Source organism: Cygnus olor, unplaced genomic scaffold (assembly GCF_009769625.2).
Source record: "Cygnus olor isolate bCygOlo1 unplaced genomic scaffold, bCygOlo1.pri.v2 scaffold_136_ctg1, whole genome shotgun sequence".
Classification (NCBI taxonomy): domain Eukaryota; kingdom Metazoa; phylum Chordata; class Aves; order Anseriformes; family Anatidae; genus Cygnus; species Cygnus olor.
In genome coordinates, this window is record NW_024429103.1 from 8,035 (window position 1) to 24,521 (window position 16,487).

Here is a 16,487-nt window from a genome sequence, read left to right on the forward strand (position 1 = left end):
ATTTCTGGCATCCCAACTTTCCTTTTAGGGATGAAACCCTCTTTTTAGGGTCCACACCCACGTTTGTAGGAACTAAAGCCTAATTTTAGGGTCCGAAGATCCCATTTTTAGAATCCTAACTCTTCTTTTTATTGCCCCAAACCTCATTTTTAGATCCCAAAGCCTTCTCCTAGGATCCAAACGCCCATTTTTAGGGCTCAGATCCTCATTTTGAGGTGTCTAACACCCCCCCCCCCCCCCCCCTTTTTGGGCCCAAAGCTTTATTTTTAAGGTCCGAAGTCTTTTAGGGTCCAATTCCCCCATTTTTGGGTTTCAAACAGTCATTTCTGAGTCTCGGGTTCGGATTTTCAGTGTCCAAATCCTATTTTTGAGTGTCCAAATTGTACTTACAGGGCCCAAAGCCTCATTTTTAGGGCCCAAAGCCTCATTTTGGGATCCAAAGCTTCCTCTTTGGGGACAAAAACCATCATTTTGAGAGTCTAAACCCTCATTTTTAGGTCCCCAAACCTTCTTTTTACAATCCTAAGCCTCCTTTTGAGGTCCAGACCTTTATTTTTTAGGGTCCAAAGCCTCATTTTTACTGCCCAAAGGCGCATTTTTAGGATTCAAGTCCTTATTTCAGGCTCCAAAGACTCAGTTTCAGGTTTTTGGGGGGTTCTTTTTTAATAATTTAATTACTTAATTTTATTTTTTCTTTTTTTATTTATTTTTCCAAGTTTACACTGAATAAAACCCAAAGAATTGTTGCCAATTGGTGCAATTTTGGCCCCCCCCAAAAAATAAGAAAAAGACAAAACCCCAGAGCTTGGCAGGGGTCCAGCAGCAGGGTTTCACCCAGGGACTTTTAAGTAAGCTGCTGAAAATTAGGGACGAGTTTTTAACTCCTTGCTGCCCGCCACCAAACACTAATTGTATTTATTATTATTAATATTTTTAATTCAAAAAATAGCATTTTTCGGTCGGCTCAGACCCTGGTTATCAGCCCCGTCCTGGTGGGACCCACTCGGGTGAGAAATGGTGATTTTTGCAGGATCTTGCCCCAAAATGTGGCATGTGGTCTGTGGAGTGGGGAGGAGGTGGGGGGAAAAAAAAAAATCTTTATTTTTTTGCCTCATCCCAGTATGAAAAAAAATATATATTTGGTAGAAATATTTTTTTTTCTTGGAAATGCCTTTTTTTTTTTTTCTTTTTCCTCTCTGTGTTGCTGCCTTCATGTCCATTTGGGTGCCCCCCCCCCCCCCACCCAAATCCCTTTGGGTGCCCCCCAAATCCCTTTGGGGGCCCCCCCCCCCACCAAGTCCCTTAATATCCCCTTGGTGACCCCCCCTCCCCCCATATCCCTTTGGGTGCCCCCTGTGTCCCTTTGAGTGCCCCCAAATCCCTTTGGGTACCCCCCCAGTCCCCTCTGGACACCCCCCCCCTTCCCTCTCTGCCCCCCCTCAGCTGCCGCCCCAGCCCCCATTAACCCTCCCCCCCCCCCCCCCTTCCCATTTTCAGGTCCCTTTGAATGACACCCCCCCCCCCCATATCCCCCCCACCTTTCAGGACTCCCTGGACCCTTTCCCCATTCAGTCACCCCCACATTATGCCCCTCCCCCAGACCCCCCCCCCCTTCCCCAAAATCCCCGTCCCCCTTAAGGGCCCCCAGCCAGCTCTGTCCCCGTCCCCCCCCCCCGCCGTGACAGGCGTCCCCAGCTGCCACCACCATGGCGGAGACGTGAGTGTCCCCCGGGGGGCTTGGGGGGGGGGGGGGGGGTCCCAAAGTCCCTCTGTGACAACACCCATGCCCCCCCCCCCCCCCCCCCCAAAAAAAAAAAACCCTTAGGGTGCCCTCGGTGGAGGCGTACGAGGCCGCCCTGGTGCTGAGCGGGGTGGGGGACGCCCTGGGGTACCGGGGGTCCCGCTGGGAGTACTGCACCTCGGGGCCCCAGATCCACGCCGAGCTGGCCCAGCTGGGGGGGCTCGGAGCCATCGTCCTCGAGCCCCCCGAGTGGCCCGTCAGCGACGACACCGTCCTGCACCTCGCCACGGCCGAGGGGCTGGCCACCGGTAATGGGGGGGGGGGGGGGGGGGGCGTGGGGACCCCCATACCCATTTTTGGGGGGGGGGGGGGTAAAGGGGGGGGGGTCCGTTTGTAACCCAGAGCCATTTTGGGGGGGGGGGGTGTCTGAGGGGTAAGGGGGGGGTCCCTTTTGTGCACCAGACCTATTTGGGGGGGGGCTGGGGGTAAGGGGGGGGGGTCATTGTGTACCCCAGACTCATTTTGGGGGGCGGTCTGGGGGGTAATGTGGGGGTCGCTCTGTACCCCAGACCCATTTTGGGGGGGTTGTGGGGGATAAGGGAGGGGGAGGGGGTCTCTTTTGTGCCCCAGAGCCATATGGGGCGGTATTTGTGGGGTGGGGGGGTCCTTTTTGTACCCCAGACCCACACTGGGGGGGGGAGGTCCTTGGGGGGTGGTGTAAGGCGGGGGGGGGGGTCCCCTTTGTATCCCAGTTCCACTTTGGAGGGTCCATGGGGGGTATTTGGGGGGGAGGATCCCTAATATACTCATGGTGGGGGGGGGGGGATCCTTTTCCCTTTATTTTAGGGGGGGGTCCCCAGTTCCCCCCCCCCCTCCAATTTGGGGTGCCCAGGTGGGTCCCTTCTCATTTTGGGGATATTGTGGGCGGGATCCTCCTTCCCCTCCAATTTTTCTTTTTTTTGGGGGGGTGGGGGGTGGGGTCTTGGGGGGGGGGGTGATCTCCCTCTCCCCCATTCATGGGGGGGGTCCCCACTGTCCCCCCCTCCCCCCCCAGGCCTGGAGGGGGAGCCCCTCCTGCAGGAGCTGGCTCGCCGCTACGTGGCCGCCATGGGGGACATGGAGGGGCGCAAGCCGGGGCCCACCAGCATCCTGGGTGCGTGGGGGGGGTTATTGGGGTGGGGGTGGGGAGGTGTTGGGGGGGGGGGAGAGCTCACCCCAAATCTCCCCCCCCGCCCCCCCCAGGCACCTCGCAGCTGCGGCCTGGGGAGCCCCAGGGGTATCGCATCCCCTTCAACCCCACCGGCACCGGCTGCGGGGCCGCCATGCGCAGCCTGGCCATCGGCCTCAGGTGGGGGGGGCACGGGGGGGGTCAGGGACATGGGAGGACAGGGATGGGGACGGGGGGGACATGGGGGTGACGGGGGGCATGGGGGGGGCATAGGGGGGGACATGGGGGTTCTGGAGCATGGGAGGACAGGGATGGGGACATTGGGGGCATGGCAGGGGGGCGTGGGGACAGGGGTGGGGACATGGGGGGGGGGTCAGGGACAGGGCCATGGGGGTGACAGGGATGGGGACATGGGGCGGGGTTCAGGGAGGTGGGGGGGGGGGGGACAGAGACATGGACATGGGGGGGGGGGGTGACAGGGATGGGATTATGGGACATTAGGGATGGGAACATGGAGGGGGCTGGGGGACAGGGACATGGGGGGGGGGTCAGGGATTGGGACATTGGGGGACGGGGATGGGGACATGGGACAGGGACATGGGGGGACAGGGATAGGGACATGCGGGTGACAGGGATGGGGACATGGGACATTAAGGACGGGAACATGGCGGGGGGGGGGGTGAGGGACAAGGACATGGGGGGACAGGGATGGGGATGAGGATGTGGGATTTGGGGGCGGGGGTGACAGGGACAGGGACATGGGGACAGGGACAAAGACAGGGCCGGGGCCACCGCAGGTACCCCCACGCCCGGGAGCTGCCGACGCTGATCCGGGTGAGCGTGGAGAGCGGGCGCATGACCCACCACCACCCCACCGGTGGGTGCCACCCCGGGGCGCGGGGACCCCCCTGGGACCCCCCCCCCCCCCCCGCCCTCATCCCCTGACTCCCCTCCCCCCCCGCCCCGTCCCTGCAGGGTACCTGGGGGCGCTGGCCGTGGCCCTTTTTGGGGCGCTGGGGGCGCGGGGGGAGCCCCCCGAGAAGTGGGGGGCCGAGCTGCTGCGGGTGCTGCCCCAGGCGTGGGACTACGTGGAGAGCACCGGGGTGGCCGTCGGGGACAACGCCACCGCCTGGCCCTTCTTCGGGGACGCCTGGCGCCGGTGAGGGGGTGCTGGGAGCGCTGGGAGCACTGGGAGGGGGCACTGGGAGCACTGGGAGGGGTTACTGGGAGCACTGGGAGGGGACTGGTGTGGCCGTCGGAGACAACGCCATCACCTGGCCCTTCTTCGGGGACGCCTGGCGCTGGTGAGGGGGCACTGGGCGCACTGGGAGGGGAAACAGGGAGCATTGGGAACACTGGGAAGGGGCACTGGGAGCACTGGGAGAGGTTACTGGGAGCACTGGGAGGGCACTGGGGTGGCCATGGGGGACAATGGTGTGGACTGGTCCTTCTTCAGGGATACGTGGCACTAGTAAGGGGGCACCGGGAGTGCTGGGAGGTGTTGCTGGGGATACTGGGAGTGCTTAGGGACATCCATGGCCTGGTGACCCCAATGACCCCAGTGTCCCCAGCGACCCCACAGGTACCCAAAGTCCCCGGGGGGCTGCTAAGGGACCATGACCTGGTGACCCCAATGTCCCTGGTGTCCCCAAAGACCCCAGTGTCCCTGTGACCCCACTGACCCCTGTGACCCCAATGTCCCCACTGACCCTGATGCCCCCATGACCCCACTGACCCTAATATCCCCACTGACCCCAGTGTCCCTGTGACCCCCCCGACCACCCTGACCCCAATGACCCCAATGTCCCCACTGACCCTGATGTCCCCATTACCCCAATGTCCCCACTGACCCCAGTGTCCCCAATGTCCCTTCTGACCCCAATGTCCCCTCTGCCCCCGCTGTCCCCGCAGGTACCTGGAGTCCCGGGGGCTTCTGGAGGGCTCGGGCCCCCCGCGGCTGCCGGCGCTGCCGTCCCCGGCCGAGCGGGACGCCGAGTACCTGGGCTGGGCGCTGGGGGGGTGGCCGGGGCGCAGCGGCCACGACGCCCCCATGGTGGCCCTGGAGGCGCTGCTGGCGGCCGGCGGGTGCTGGGCCGCCCTGTGTCACCGCGGGGTGCTGCACGGGGGGGACAACGACTCCACCGGCACCATCGCCGCCGGCTGCTGGGGGCTGCTGGGGGGGCTGGCGGCGGTGCCCCCCGGGCTGCACCGCGGCCTCGAGTACCGCGGGCGCCTGAGCGCCGCCGCCCGGCGCCTCCACGAGTTGGCCTGGGGGGGGGCCTGAACCCCCCTGACACCCCCCCCCCCCCCCCCAAAACCCTGGGTCCTCAGTGTCACCCACTTGTCCCAGCAGGAAATATCGGGGGGGGGGGGGCGGGTCCGGGGGGGTACTGGGGGCTTGTGTGGGGTCCTGGGGGGCTCTGGAGGATCCTGGGGGGATGAGGAGGGTCCTGGGGGGGGCTCAGGAGGGTCCCTGGGGACTGCAGGGACCTTCCTGGGGTCCCCGGGGGGCTGAGGAGGGTCCATGGGGACAGCAGGGACCTTTCTGGGGTCCAGGGGCGGCTGAGGAGGGTCCCCGGGGGGCCACCAGAGCCACGTCCCGGTGGCCTTCGCTCCCTCCAAGGATGGAGACCCCCCCCCCCCCCCCCAGAAGCTCCCTGCAAAGCCTTGGTCCCCCCCTACCCCCCCCCCAGTAAAAACGTGTCCCCTGCCACCCCCCTGTGTCTTGTTTTGTGTCACTGCGGCCACCACGGGGCTGGGGCCACGCGAGGCCACCGTGGCCATGGCCCGCTCACTTCGGTGGCCACCCCCCCCAATGCAGAGGGCGTTGGGCCCCCAGGGTGACACCGGTGGCTGTGGCCACCACGCGGCGCCTCCATGGCAGCACGGGTGGGCGTGGCTGGTGGCCAGCCCCCTGCTGGCACTGGTGGCCACGGCTGGTGGCTGTCCCCAAGACCGTGTTGGTGGCCATGGCCACTGACCTTGACCGTGCTGGTGGCCATCTCTCTGACCATCCTGGTGGCCATCCCCATGACCATGTTGGTGGCTGTCCCCATGATTGTACTGGTGGCCGTCCCCATGCCCATGGCCATGCCCATGACCATACTTGCGGCCACCCCCTGACCACACTGGTGGCCATCCCCACGGCCATGCTGGTGGCCGTCCCCATGGCCATCTCCATGACCATGCTGGTGGCCTTCCCCATGGCCGTCCCCATGACCATGTTGGTGGCCATGGCCAGTACCGTACTGGTGGCCATCCCCACAACCACGTTGGTAGCTGTCCCCATGACTGTACTGGTGGCCGTCCCCATGGCCATCCCCACGACCACGCTGGTGGCTGTCCCCATGACCATGCTGGTGGCCTTCCCCATGGCCATGACCATGGCTGTGGTCCCATGACCGTGACCATCCATCCCCATGACCATGACCGTGGCCATCCCGATGACCACGCCGGTGGCCTGTACCGATGACCCTACTGGTGGCCAGCCCCACGACCATGCCGGTGGCCGTCTCCATTGCTGTCCCCATGACCATGACCATGGCTGTCCCCACGACCACGTTGGTGGCCGTCCCTGTAGCCATAACCATGGCCATCCCCATGACCATACTGGTGGCCACCTCCATGGCCGTCCCCGTGACCATGACCGTGGCCATCCCAATGACCACGCCGGTGGCCGTCCCCATGACCATGACCGTGGCCATCCCAATGACCACGCTGGTGGCCCATACCCATGACCATGACCGTGGCCATCCCCACGACCACGCCGGTGGCCCTGCGGTGCGGTCCCGAGCAGCGAGCGGAGCCGGGTGCCGTAGCCAAGGAACCGGGTTTTATTCTGCTGCGGTTAAACAAGTGCCCAAGCCCCGGGGTGGGGGGGGCCCTGGGGACACCGGGGGACCTCGGGGGGGACACTGGGGCCAACCCGGACGCCGGGGCCCCCCCCGCCACCGGGGATATATATATATATTCATATTTATAGTTGCAGTGGTCCTCGTCACCCCCCCCCCCCCCCAAAACGCCCCCACGCCGGGTGCTGCCCCGCCCCAGCTTTTGGGGTGAAACGAGGCAATTCCAGCAGTGTCTCTCCCCCCCTCCCCCTCCCACCCCTGCCGTCGCCAAGGGGGGGAGGGGGCGGCCCGGGTGTGTGGGGGGAGGGCTGGGGGGGAGGGGGGGGCCCCGCCAGCCCCCCCCTCAGTCGTCGATGCAGATGACTTCGCCCCCGCGCGGCTCCTTCTTCTCTGGCCCTTCGGCCTCGCGCTCCCGTTTCACCAGCACCGGGGGGGCCGTTGGCAGCGGCTGCACGGGGTTTGGGGGGGGGGGGTGACATAATTCAAGGGGGGGGCCCCACACACTGCCCCTTCCCCCCAATAACACCCCAGTCCCTCCCCGCTCCCCCAGATCCAAGCATCTGGGTGCCCCCCCAAAGGGACCCAGGGGTCCCCTCCCCCTTCCCAGGGGCCTGGGTGCCCCCCCCGGAGAACCCAGGTATGTGGGTGCCCCCCCCCAAAAAAAAGGACCCAGGGGTCCGTGTGCTCCCCCCCAGAAGGACCCAGGGGTCCGGATGCCCCCCCACCACCCAAAAAAAAGGACCCATGGGTCCAGATCCCCCCCCCCAGAAGGACCCAGGTATGTGGGTGCCCCCCCCCCAAAGTATGTGGGTGCTCCCCCCCCCCCCCCCAGTAGAATGACCCAGGGGACTGGGTGCACCCCCACAAAAAAGGACCCAGGAGTCCGGGTACCCCCTGCCAAGGACCCAGGTATGTGGGTGTCGCCCCCCCCCCAAAGTATGTGGGTGCCCCCCCCAGGTATGTGGGTGCCAACCCCCCAAAAAAGGACCCCAGGGTCCGGGTGCTCACCAGTGATGAAGGAGCCGGGCGGCATCTGACTGTAGTTGGCCCCCCCAGGGGGGAGAGCTCCGGCCGGGGGGGTCCCAAAGGTGCCCCCATAGCTCTGGGGGGTGGCGTAGGGCCCCGGCGGGAAGGTCTGGGGACACGGGGACAACGCTGTCACCCCCCCACCCTGCTGCCTCTGGGGATCCCCGAGGTGGGTGTCCCCATGGGATGGGCACCCCAGGGTGTCCCCAGGGATCAGGGTGTCCCCAGGGGATGAGGGTGTCCCGGGGGCAAGGGGGGCCAGGTGTCCCCGAGAGGGGGGGTCAGGGTGTCCCCAAGGGATCCAAGGGGTGAGGGTGTCCCCAAGAGGGGGTCCCCAAGGCGAGGGGGTGTCCCCAGGGTGCCCTCCAAGGCAGGGGGTGTCAGCACCCGAGGGATGTCCCCAAGGCCTAGAGGTCAGGGTGTGTGTAGGGGAACGACCCCAGGGAGGGGGGAACAACCCCGAGGAAGGGAGGACATCCCCACGGGGGGAGCGGAGAGGGGGAGGGGGAGACATCCCTGGGGGAGGCGGGGGGGCACGCAGTGACTTACGGGCGGGGGGTGGCTCTCGGTGCCCTTGCTGGCGAGGCGGCTGAGGATGCTGCGCTCCGACATCTGGAGGCGGGCGGCGATGGGGGGGATGCGGGAGAGGGTGGCGGGGAGGCGGGTGACGTCCGCCTTCATGTCGCTCAGCAGCTCCTCCAGCTGGTTCAGCACTGGCGCCGGGGGGGCGAAAGGGGGGGGAGAGAGAGAGAAAGAGGGGCGGGGGGCGGCCCGTCAGTGCCGGGGGGCCACCCCACGCCTACTCATAGCTTACTCATAGGTTACTCGTAGGTTACTCGCAGCTTACTCATAGGTTAATCACAGCATAGTCACGGGTTATTTTGGGGAGGGGGGTGGAGATACTCACGTGAGAGCAAGGAGAGGGGTGGGGAGAGGGAGGAGAAGGCGGGGAGCTACTCAAGGGATACTTGGGGGATGCACCAGCAGGAAGTGGGGGCATGCTCCAGGGTGGGAGGACTCAGAGGTACACTGGGTATGGGTACGCCAGAGGTACTCTGGGTGTACATACTCCAGGTATGCTCCTTAGTCACACTGGAGATGCTCTAATTATGCTACTTACTCTGGATATACTTTCTAGACACACTGGGACACTCCAGGTTTACTCTTTAGCCACTCTGGGTTTACTCTAAACACACCAGAGTTGCTCTGGCTGTGCTCCTTGCACACTCCAGGCATACACCTTAGACACACTGGAGATACTCTGTGTATACTTTTTAGAGACACCAGAGATACTCCAGGCAGACTGCTCGGGCACCTGGGGGCACATGCTTTAGCTACACTGGAGATACTCCAGGCATACATACTCCTTAGACACTCCAGGTATCCTCCCTAGACACACCAGAGCTACTCCAGGTATAATCTTTAGTGACACCTGAGGTAGCGTATGCTACTTCGACACTCTGGGCATATTCCTTAGATACACCACAGATACTCAGGGTATACTCCTTAGCCACTCTGGATACTCTCTTTAAATGCTCCGAGACACTCTGGATTTATGCCTTAGGCACACCAAAGATACTCCTCAGATAGACCAGAGATACTCCAGATACATTCTACTTCTACCAGAGATACTCTGGGCATCCTCCTCACATACTCCTAAGGCCAAGGGGCTCACGGGACGGCCTGCAGCTACCTCACTGATAATCATTACTCAGCCACGAGATCCTGAGGGCACATTGCTAATGGACCCTTAGGGAAGGAATACTCAGGGAATACTCATCAGATCCCCCTGAGAACCTCTCCATAGCTACAGCAGCCTACACGAATGATACTCATGGCTTACTCTAGTGATATTGCTGGCAAAGACCTTAAATACACCAGAGATGCTCTGGGCATACTCAGCACATGCCCCGAGAGTACTCCAGGCTTACTCATTAAATGCACCAGGGGCACTCTGGGCAAAGCCTGTACATGCTGCAGGGATACTCTGGGCTTACGCATTACATGCAAGCAGGAACCGTCTGGGTACTCCCACTCTGTACACCAGAATTACTCCGGGCTTACTTGTTACATGCACCAGGGATACTCTGGCCACTGCAAGGGTTACTCAGAATATACTCATTCCATACCCCCGCAAGAGATACACTGGGTAAAGCATTACATACTCCCGAAGTACACGGCACATACTATTTGCATCCTCCAGACTTACACTACAGTTACTAAGCAGATACATCTTAGCGCAAAGCCCCGCGGTATGCAACAGAAGCACCCGGCTGCTCCTCCTCGTGCACCCCGGAGCCCCTCGGGCCGCCCTGCGTCCGCGCCCCGCCTTACTCCGAGCTTACTCAAGGTTTACTCACACCCCGGAAACCCCTCGGGGGCCTTCCAGCAGCTGCCCCGCCGCCCCCCCGCGCCCTCCCCGGCCGCCAGAAAGCACGCGCAGAGCAAGGATACACCGGGAGCCGGTTGGGAGGAGAACCCCACTTTAATGATTGAGAGCGCGGGTACAGAGAGGTGCGAGGCGCTACACGGGGCGTCCGCGCCGGGCGCGCCGGCCCGCCCGCCTCTTACCCTTGTGCAGGACGGCGTTCGCGGGCTTGTTGCCCGCCAGCGACTCCTTGGACAAGTGCTGGTGGCTCTCGGCCAGGCACTCGACCTCGGCGAAGCGGGTGTTGAGGGCCATGGCGGGGTGGCTGGGGTCCTGCGTCATGTTCAGGTAGGCGGCGCGGCGCAGCTGCTCCTCGATCACCAGCGCCTGCTCCAGGAGCTGCGGGGGGGGGGGGGGGGGGGGGGAAAGGGGGGGAAAAGGGGAGAAAAGGGGGAGGGGGGAGGCGGCCTCGCCACCGGCCTCGCCACCCCGGTGGCCTCCACGCATCCCTGGTGGCCTCCGGGCACCCCCAGTGGCCTCCGCGCATCCCTGGTGGCCTCCGCGTCTCCCCGGTGGCCTCCAGGCACCTCCGGTGGCCTCCATGCCACCCCGGTGTCCTCTGTGCCCCCCCCGGTGGCCTCCATGGCCCACTGGTGGCCTCGTCAATGGCCTCACCACCCCGGTGGCCTCTGCGTCCCCCCGGTGGTCTCCATGCACCCATGGTGGCCTCCGTGCCCCCATGGTGGCCTCCATGTCCCCCCGTGGGGGCTCTGCCTCTTGTGCCCTGTCCCCGTGCAAGCCCTCTCTGCGCTCATGCGTGGCCCACGTGTGAGCACCGCCTGGGTGCACGCTCGCTGTGCCCGGCCCCTCGTGCGAGCCTGGCGCTTGTGCGGAGGCCTTCGTGCAAAAAGCTCGCACAAGCGTGCAAACACGGCCCCCGTGCGCCAGCCCCACAAGCCGTGTCCCCAGAGCAGCCCCCGTGCGAGGCCAACCTTCGTGCAAGACCCCCGTGCGGGTGCAAAGCCCTCGTGCAAGGCCCTCGTGCAAGGCCCCCGCGCGCTCACCTTGAAGCGGCGTGCGAGGAACTTGTTCTTCATCTCCAGGAAGTTTCCCTTCGAGGCTTCGCCCTTGAAGGGCTCGTTGATGACCCCGAAGGCGCCGTCGTTCTGGATGTCCGTCCAGCGCGCGTAGCCGTGGCTGCGCGCTAAGGACTGTCACCGCGTCACCGTGTCACCGTGTCACTATGTCACCACGTCACTGCGTCACCACGTCAACCTCTTCCCCCCTGGTCGTTCCCCATCTGGTGCACGGAGCTGTGGCCGCGTGCTAGGGACTGTCACTGTCACCTTGTCACTTTGTCACCATGTCACCGTGTCACCACGTCACTGAGACACCGTGTCACTGCTTCACCATGTCACTGTGTCACCGCGTCACCAGATTACTGTGTCACCGTGTCACCGCATCACCATGTCACCGTGATCACCAGATCACCACATCACCGTGTCACCAGATCAATACGTCACCACGTCACCGTGTCACCGCATCACCGTGTCACCATGTCACTGTGCTACCATGTCACAATGTCACTGTGTCACAGTGTCACCATGTCACTGTGTCACCATGTCACCAGATCACAGCACCACCACATCACTGTGTCACTGCGTTACCGTGTCACTGTGTTACCGTGTCACCGTGTCACAATGTCACTGTGTCACAGTGTCACCATGTCATTGCATCACCATGTCACCGTGTCACAGTGTCACCATGTCACTGCATCACCATGTCACCAGATCACCGCATCACCAGGTCACTGTCACTGCACCACCGTGTCACCGCATCACCACGTCCCTGCATCACCGCGTCACCATGTCACTATCACTGCATCACCACCACCAGGTCACCACAACCCTGTCACTGTCACCGTGTCACCGTGTCCCCAACATCCCCCTCGTACCCCCCCGACCATCCCATGTCCAGCACGTGGAGCCAGAGCTGTGTGATAAGGACAGCCACCATGTCACCATGTCACTGTGTCACCACGGCAGTGTGTCACCATGTCACCGTGTCATGATGTCACCATGTCACCATGCCACCAAGTCACTGTCTCACCATGTCACCAAGTCACTGTGTCATGCTCTCACCATGTCACCATGCCACTGTGCCCCCAAGTCACTGTCACGGTGTCACCGTGTCACCACACCACTCTGTCCCCAACACCTCCTTCTGCTCCCACGTCACCTCCCAGGCTGTGCCCTAAGGGCTGTCCCCAGTGTCGCCATCACTGCCACCACTGTCCCCACGTCACCACTGTCCCCGTGTCACCGCTGTCCCCACATTACCCGCCCCTGCCCCCACCCCCCCCCAGGTGTCACCCTGCAGCCACTGCCCCACTGCCACCATCCCTGGGGAGAATGGTGGCAGCTGGGGGGCACCCGGGGGTGCTGGGGGCACCCACAAAGTACTGGGGAGCACCTGTGGGTGCTGGGTGGACCTGGAAGGTACTGGGGAGCACCCAAGGGTGCTGGGAGAGTTTAAGAAGTGCTGGGGGGGGGAACTGGGCATGCTGGGGGGTACCAGGGGCACCCCAGGGTGCTGCTGGGAGGACCTGGGCATGCTGGGGGCACCCCAGGGTGCTGTGGGGGTGGATCTGGGCATACTGGGAGCACCCCAACGTGCTGTGGGGGGACCTGGGCGTGCTGGGGGCACCTCAGGGTGCTGTAGGCGGGACCTGGGGGTGCTGTGGGCACCCCAGGGTGCTGCGGGCGCTGGAAGGATACAGGACGATGCCGGCCAGCAGCCAGTAGTCGTGGCGCCGGTGCCAGATCTCGTTGAGCTTCCCCGAGGAGACGGCGGCGCGCTCCTCGTTCTGCCACAGCGTGTGCAGCTCTGCGGGGCCGGGGGGGGCGTCAGGAGCGTGGGGACCCCGCTGCGTTCCCCCCAACCCGCACCCCAAAAACCCCGGGGACCCCCCAGTGGCTCACCCGTGAAGCCGCCGTCGGCGATGTTGAACATGAACCGCGGCTTCTCGGCTTTGTCTTCCCGCCGGCCGTTGGCGCGCGGCTCCAGCTTGGGCTCCTTCTCAGCCTTCACCTCCTCTGCGAGGGGGGGCACGGGGCTCAGCACCGCGTCGTACCCCCCCCCCCCGGCTCCCCCAGACCACCCGCAGACCCCCCTGCCAAGCAGGGAGCGGCTCCCGGCCATCAGTAGGCTTCAGAGTGAACGCAGCGCAAGTACCAACGGAACGCTGCAGGCGGGGCTTTTGGGTTAAGCCCCGCCCCCTATTTAGTTTAGCCACGCCCCCCAGTGGGTCCCCACCCTATCAGGCCCTGCCCACACAGCCAAGCCCCGCCCCCAGGTACCTCGTTTGGGGTCGGGGTCTCCCGGCCGCTCCTTGGGCTCCTCCTCGGGGGGTTTCTCGTCGCCCTTCTCCCCCCCGGGGGGCTTCTCGACCTCGGCGCCTGTGGGGGGGGGCAGGGGGGGCTCAGGGACCCGGGTCCTTGGGGACATTAGGGGGGGACACGGGGACACCAGGCGCTCACCGCGCTCGTCGCGGGCCAGGGGCCCTTCGGCCTCGGACTCCCGCTCGCCGCCGGGGCCCTCCTCCTCCTCGCCCTTCCTCGGCCCCTCGGCCTCGCTGCCATCGCCCGGGGACGGCGGCGCCTCGGGGACGGGAGCCTGCGGGGACAACGGGGACACAGAGGTGGCATCACCCCCGGTGTCCCCACACAGCCCAGGGGGTGGGGGTGGGGGCTGGGGGGAACGGGGGACGTGGGGACAACAGCAGGGAGGGGACAGAGGGGACGAAGATGAGGATGAGGATGAAGGGGACAGCGACAGGGAGGAGGGCAGGGATGGGGACACGGGACAGGAACAGGGACAGAGGTTGTGACAGGGACAGAGGCGGTGACAGGGACAGAAGACAAACAGCTGGGACAGGGACAAGGTGAGGACAGCGCTGGGGACAGGGACAGTGTTGGGGACAGGGATGAGGACAGGAAGGTGAGGACAGCCCTGGGGACAAGGACAGGATTGGGGATGGGGACAAGGACAGGAAGGTGAGGACAGCTCGGGGACAAGGACAGGGTTGGGGACAAGAATGAGGACAGGAAGGTGAGGACAGGGTTGGGGACAGGGACCGGGACAGGGACAGGGACAAGGACAGGAAGATGATAACAGCGCTGGGGACAAGGACAGGGTCGGGGTCAGGGACAGGGCTGGGGACAGGGACAGGGTTGGGGACAGAGACAAGGACAGGAAGGTGAGATCAGCACTGGGGACAAGGACAGGGTTGGGGACAGGGATGAGGACAGGAAGGTGAGGACAGCGCTGGGGACAGGGACAGGGTTGGGGACAGAGACAAGGACAGGAAGGTGAGATCAGCACTGGGGACAAGGACAGGGTTGGGGACAGGAACAAGGTGTGGACAGTGTTGGGGACAGGGACAGGATTGGGGACAGGAACGAGGACAGTGTTAGGGACAGGGACATGGACAGGAAGGTGAGGACAGCACTGGGGACAAGGACAGTGTTGGGGACAGAGTTGGGGACAGGGACAAGGACAAGAAGGTGAGAACAGCGTAGGGGACAGGGAAAAGGTTGGGGACAGGGATGAGGACAGGAAGGTGAGGACAGCCTTGGGGACAAGGACAGGGTTGGGGACAGGGACGGGGACAGCGCCGTCACCCACCTCCGTCTCCATCTTCTCGGGACCTTTGGGCTCCTTCTCGTCCCGGGTGTCACCGTCGTCCCTGTCCGGGGGTGGCCCCATCCCGTCCCCGCGCTCGCTGGGCGCTGGCGTGGCTGGGGACAGGGGACATTGAGCCGTGGGGACACGGGGACGCGGGGGCCCTGAGCACCCCGGTGATGCTCCTGTGTCCCCCATGTCCCCATCCCCTGTCCCCCGTGTCTGCTGTCCCGCGTCCCTGTCCCCATCCCTTGTCCCCCATGTCCTTGCCCCCATGTCCCCATGTCCCCACATCCTGGTCATCATCCCCTGTCCCCACACCCCTGTGTCCCCATCCCCGTCTCTGTGACCCCGTGTCCCCATGTCCCTGTCCCCGTGTCCCCTCGTCCCCTCGTCCCCATGTCCCTGTCCCTATATCCATGTCCCCACATCCCCGTGTCCCTGTCCCTGTGTCCCCATGTCCCCACACTCTTGTGTCCCCGTGTCCCTGGCCCTATATCCCTGTGTCCCCGTGTCCCCATGTCCCCGTGTCCCTGTCCCTATATCCCTGTGTCCCCCGTGTCCCCGTGTCCCTGTGTTCCCATGTCCCAGTGTCTCTGTCCCTATATTCGTGTCCCCATGTGTCCCCACGTCCCCATATCCCCATCCCCGTGTCCCCACGTCCCCGTGTCCCCATCCCCGTGTCCCCGTGTCCCTGTCCCCGTGTCCCCGTGCCCCCGTCCCCGTGCCCGTACCGGGTTTGGAGGTGCAGGGGGTGGGCGTGCGGCTCTGCTCGGGGTCGGTGCTGCAGGTCTTGGCGGGGGACGAGGCGCGCGACGAGCGCTTGGAGTCGGCGCTGGGCTCCGGGACCAGCTCGGGGAGGCTCCAGCGCCCGTTGATGTGCTCGAATTCCTGCACCTGGGGGGCGGCGGGGACAGTGGGGACACTGGGGGCAGGAAGGGGACACCGGGGGACACGGGGGGACCTAGGGGACGGGGGGGAGCCGGGGGGGACACCCAGGGGACAGGGGGGAGGCAGGGGACCGAGGAGACCCCGGGGTTCAGGTGGGGGCCCAGGGGACACGGAGGGGACGGAGGTGACAGGGAGGGGACGGAGGTGACAGGGAGGTGACAGAGGTGACAGAGGTGACGGGGGGACCCGCGTACCTTCTTCTTGACGAGGGACATGACACCGATGCGGGTCAGCACCTGCTGCCGCGAGAGCCCCTCCCGCGGGACCCCGTCGGCGAAGGTCTCGGAGCCGTCGGCGCCCGGCTCGCAGAGGTGGCGCATGAAGAGGGACACGTAGGCCCTGGGGACACGCCAGCCCTTGGGGACACCGCCACCGCCACCCCCCGGTGGCCCCTCGTCCCCAGGGTCCCCTCGTCCCCACAGCCCCATCCCCGGCGTCACCGTCCCCTGCGTCCCCGTCCCGAGGGGCTCCCGTCCCTATTGTCCCTGTCCCCGAGGTGCTTTGTCCCTACAGACCCCGTCCCTGTTGTCCCCATCCCCAGGGTCCCTGTCCCCAGGGTCCCCTCTCCTCATCTGTGGGGATGTCCCCATCCCGTGTCCCTGTCTCCATAGTCCCCAGGGCTCTGTCCCCATCCCTGTCCCCACGGTCCCTGCCACCAGTGTCCCCCACGTCCCATTGTCCTTGTCCCCAGGGTCCTTG

The 16,487-nt window shown here is 64.5% G+C and overlaps 3 protein-coding genes across 5 annotated transcripts in view; 2 read left to right on the forward strand and 1 right to left on the reverse strand.

Moving 5' to 3' along the window:
• Positions 1–1,701: 1,701 nt before the first annotated feature.
• On the forward strand, positions 1,702–5,266 carry LOC121063251 (protein ADP-ribosylarginine hydrolase-like). 2 transcript variants are annotated; one of them, XM_040543617.1, is made up of 7 exons: positions 1,702–1,717; positions 1,826–2,049; positions 2,796–2,894; positions 2,984–3,089; positions 3,707–3,786; positions 3,885–4,068; positions 4,821–5,266. In XM_040543617.1, the coding sequence occupies exons 1-7, from the start codon at positions 1,707–1,709 to the stop codon at positions 5,191–5,193; spliced, it is 1,077 nt and encodes a 358-aa protein (XP_040399551.1). In that variant the 5' UTR covers positions 1,702–1,706; the 3' UTR covers positions 5,194–5,266. The 2 variants fall into 2 exon arrangements, with proteins under 2 accessions (XP_040399551.1, XP_040399552.1); XM_040543618.1 differs by lacking the exon at positions 2,796–2,894.
• A 1,460-nt stretch (positions 5,267–6,726) lies between these two features.
• The window catches only part of CHD3 (chromodomain helicase DNA binding protein 3), a gene marked incomplete at its 5' end in the record, with an annotated part of 41,807 nt that continues 32,046 nt past the window's right edge, over positions 6,727–16,487 (reverse strand). Inside the window, 12 exons of the mRNA XM_040543616.1 lie at positions 6,727–7,208; positions 7,769–7,895; positions 8,336–8,499; positions 10,358–10,553; positions 11,219–11,351; positions 12,932–13,040; positions 13,136–13,249; positions 13,514–13,612; positions 13,694–13,829; positions 14,841–14,953; positions 15,572–15,734; positions 15,983–16,127. Coding sequence (XP_040399550.1) covers positions 6,907–7,208; positions 7,769–7,895; positions 8,336–8,499; positions 10,358–10,553; positions 11,219–11,351; positions 12,932–13,040; positions 13,136–13,249; positions 13,514–13,612; positions 13,694–13,829; positions 14,841–14,953; positions 15,572–15,734; positions 15,983–16,127 — 1,801 coding nt within the window. The remainder of the gene's footprint in view (positions 7,209–7,768; positions 7,896–8,335; positions 8,500–10,357; positions 10,554–11,218; positions 11,352–12,931; positions 13,041–13,135; positions 13,250–13,513; positions 13,613–13,693; positions 13,830–14,840; positions 14,954–15,571; positions 15,735–15,982; positions 16,128–16,487) is intronic.
• Positions 11,518–12,689, forward strand: LOC121063246 (keratin-associated protein 10-10-like). 2 transcript variants are annotated; one of them, XM_040543613.1, is made up of 2 exons: positions 11,518–12,223; positions 12,358–12,689. In XM_040543613.1, exons 1-2 carry the CDS (start codon positions 11,518–11,520, stop codon positions 12,687–12,689), a joined length of 1,038 nt encoding a protein of 345 aa, XP_040399547.1. The 2 variants fall into 2 exon arrangements, with proteins under 2 accessions (XP_040399547.1, XP_040399546.1); XM_040543612.1 differs by having other exon boundaries at positions 11,518–11,806; positions 11,839–12,689.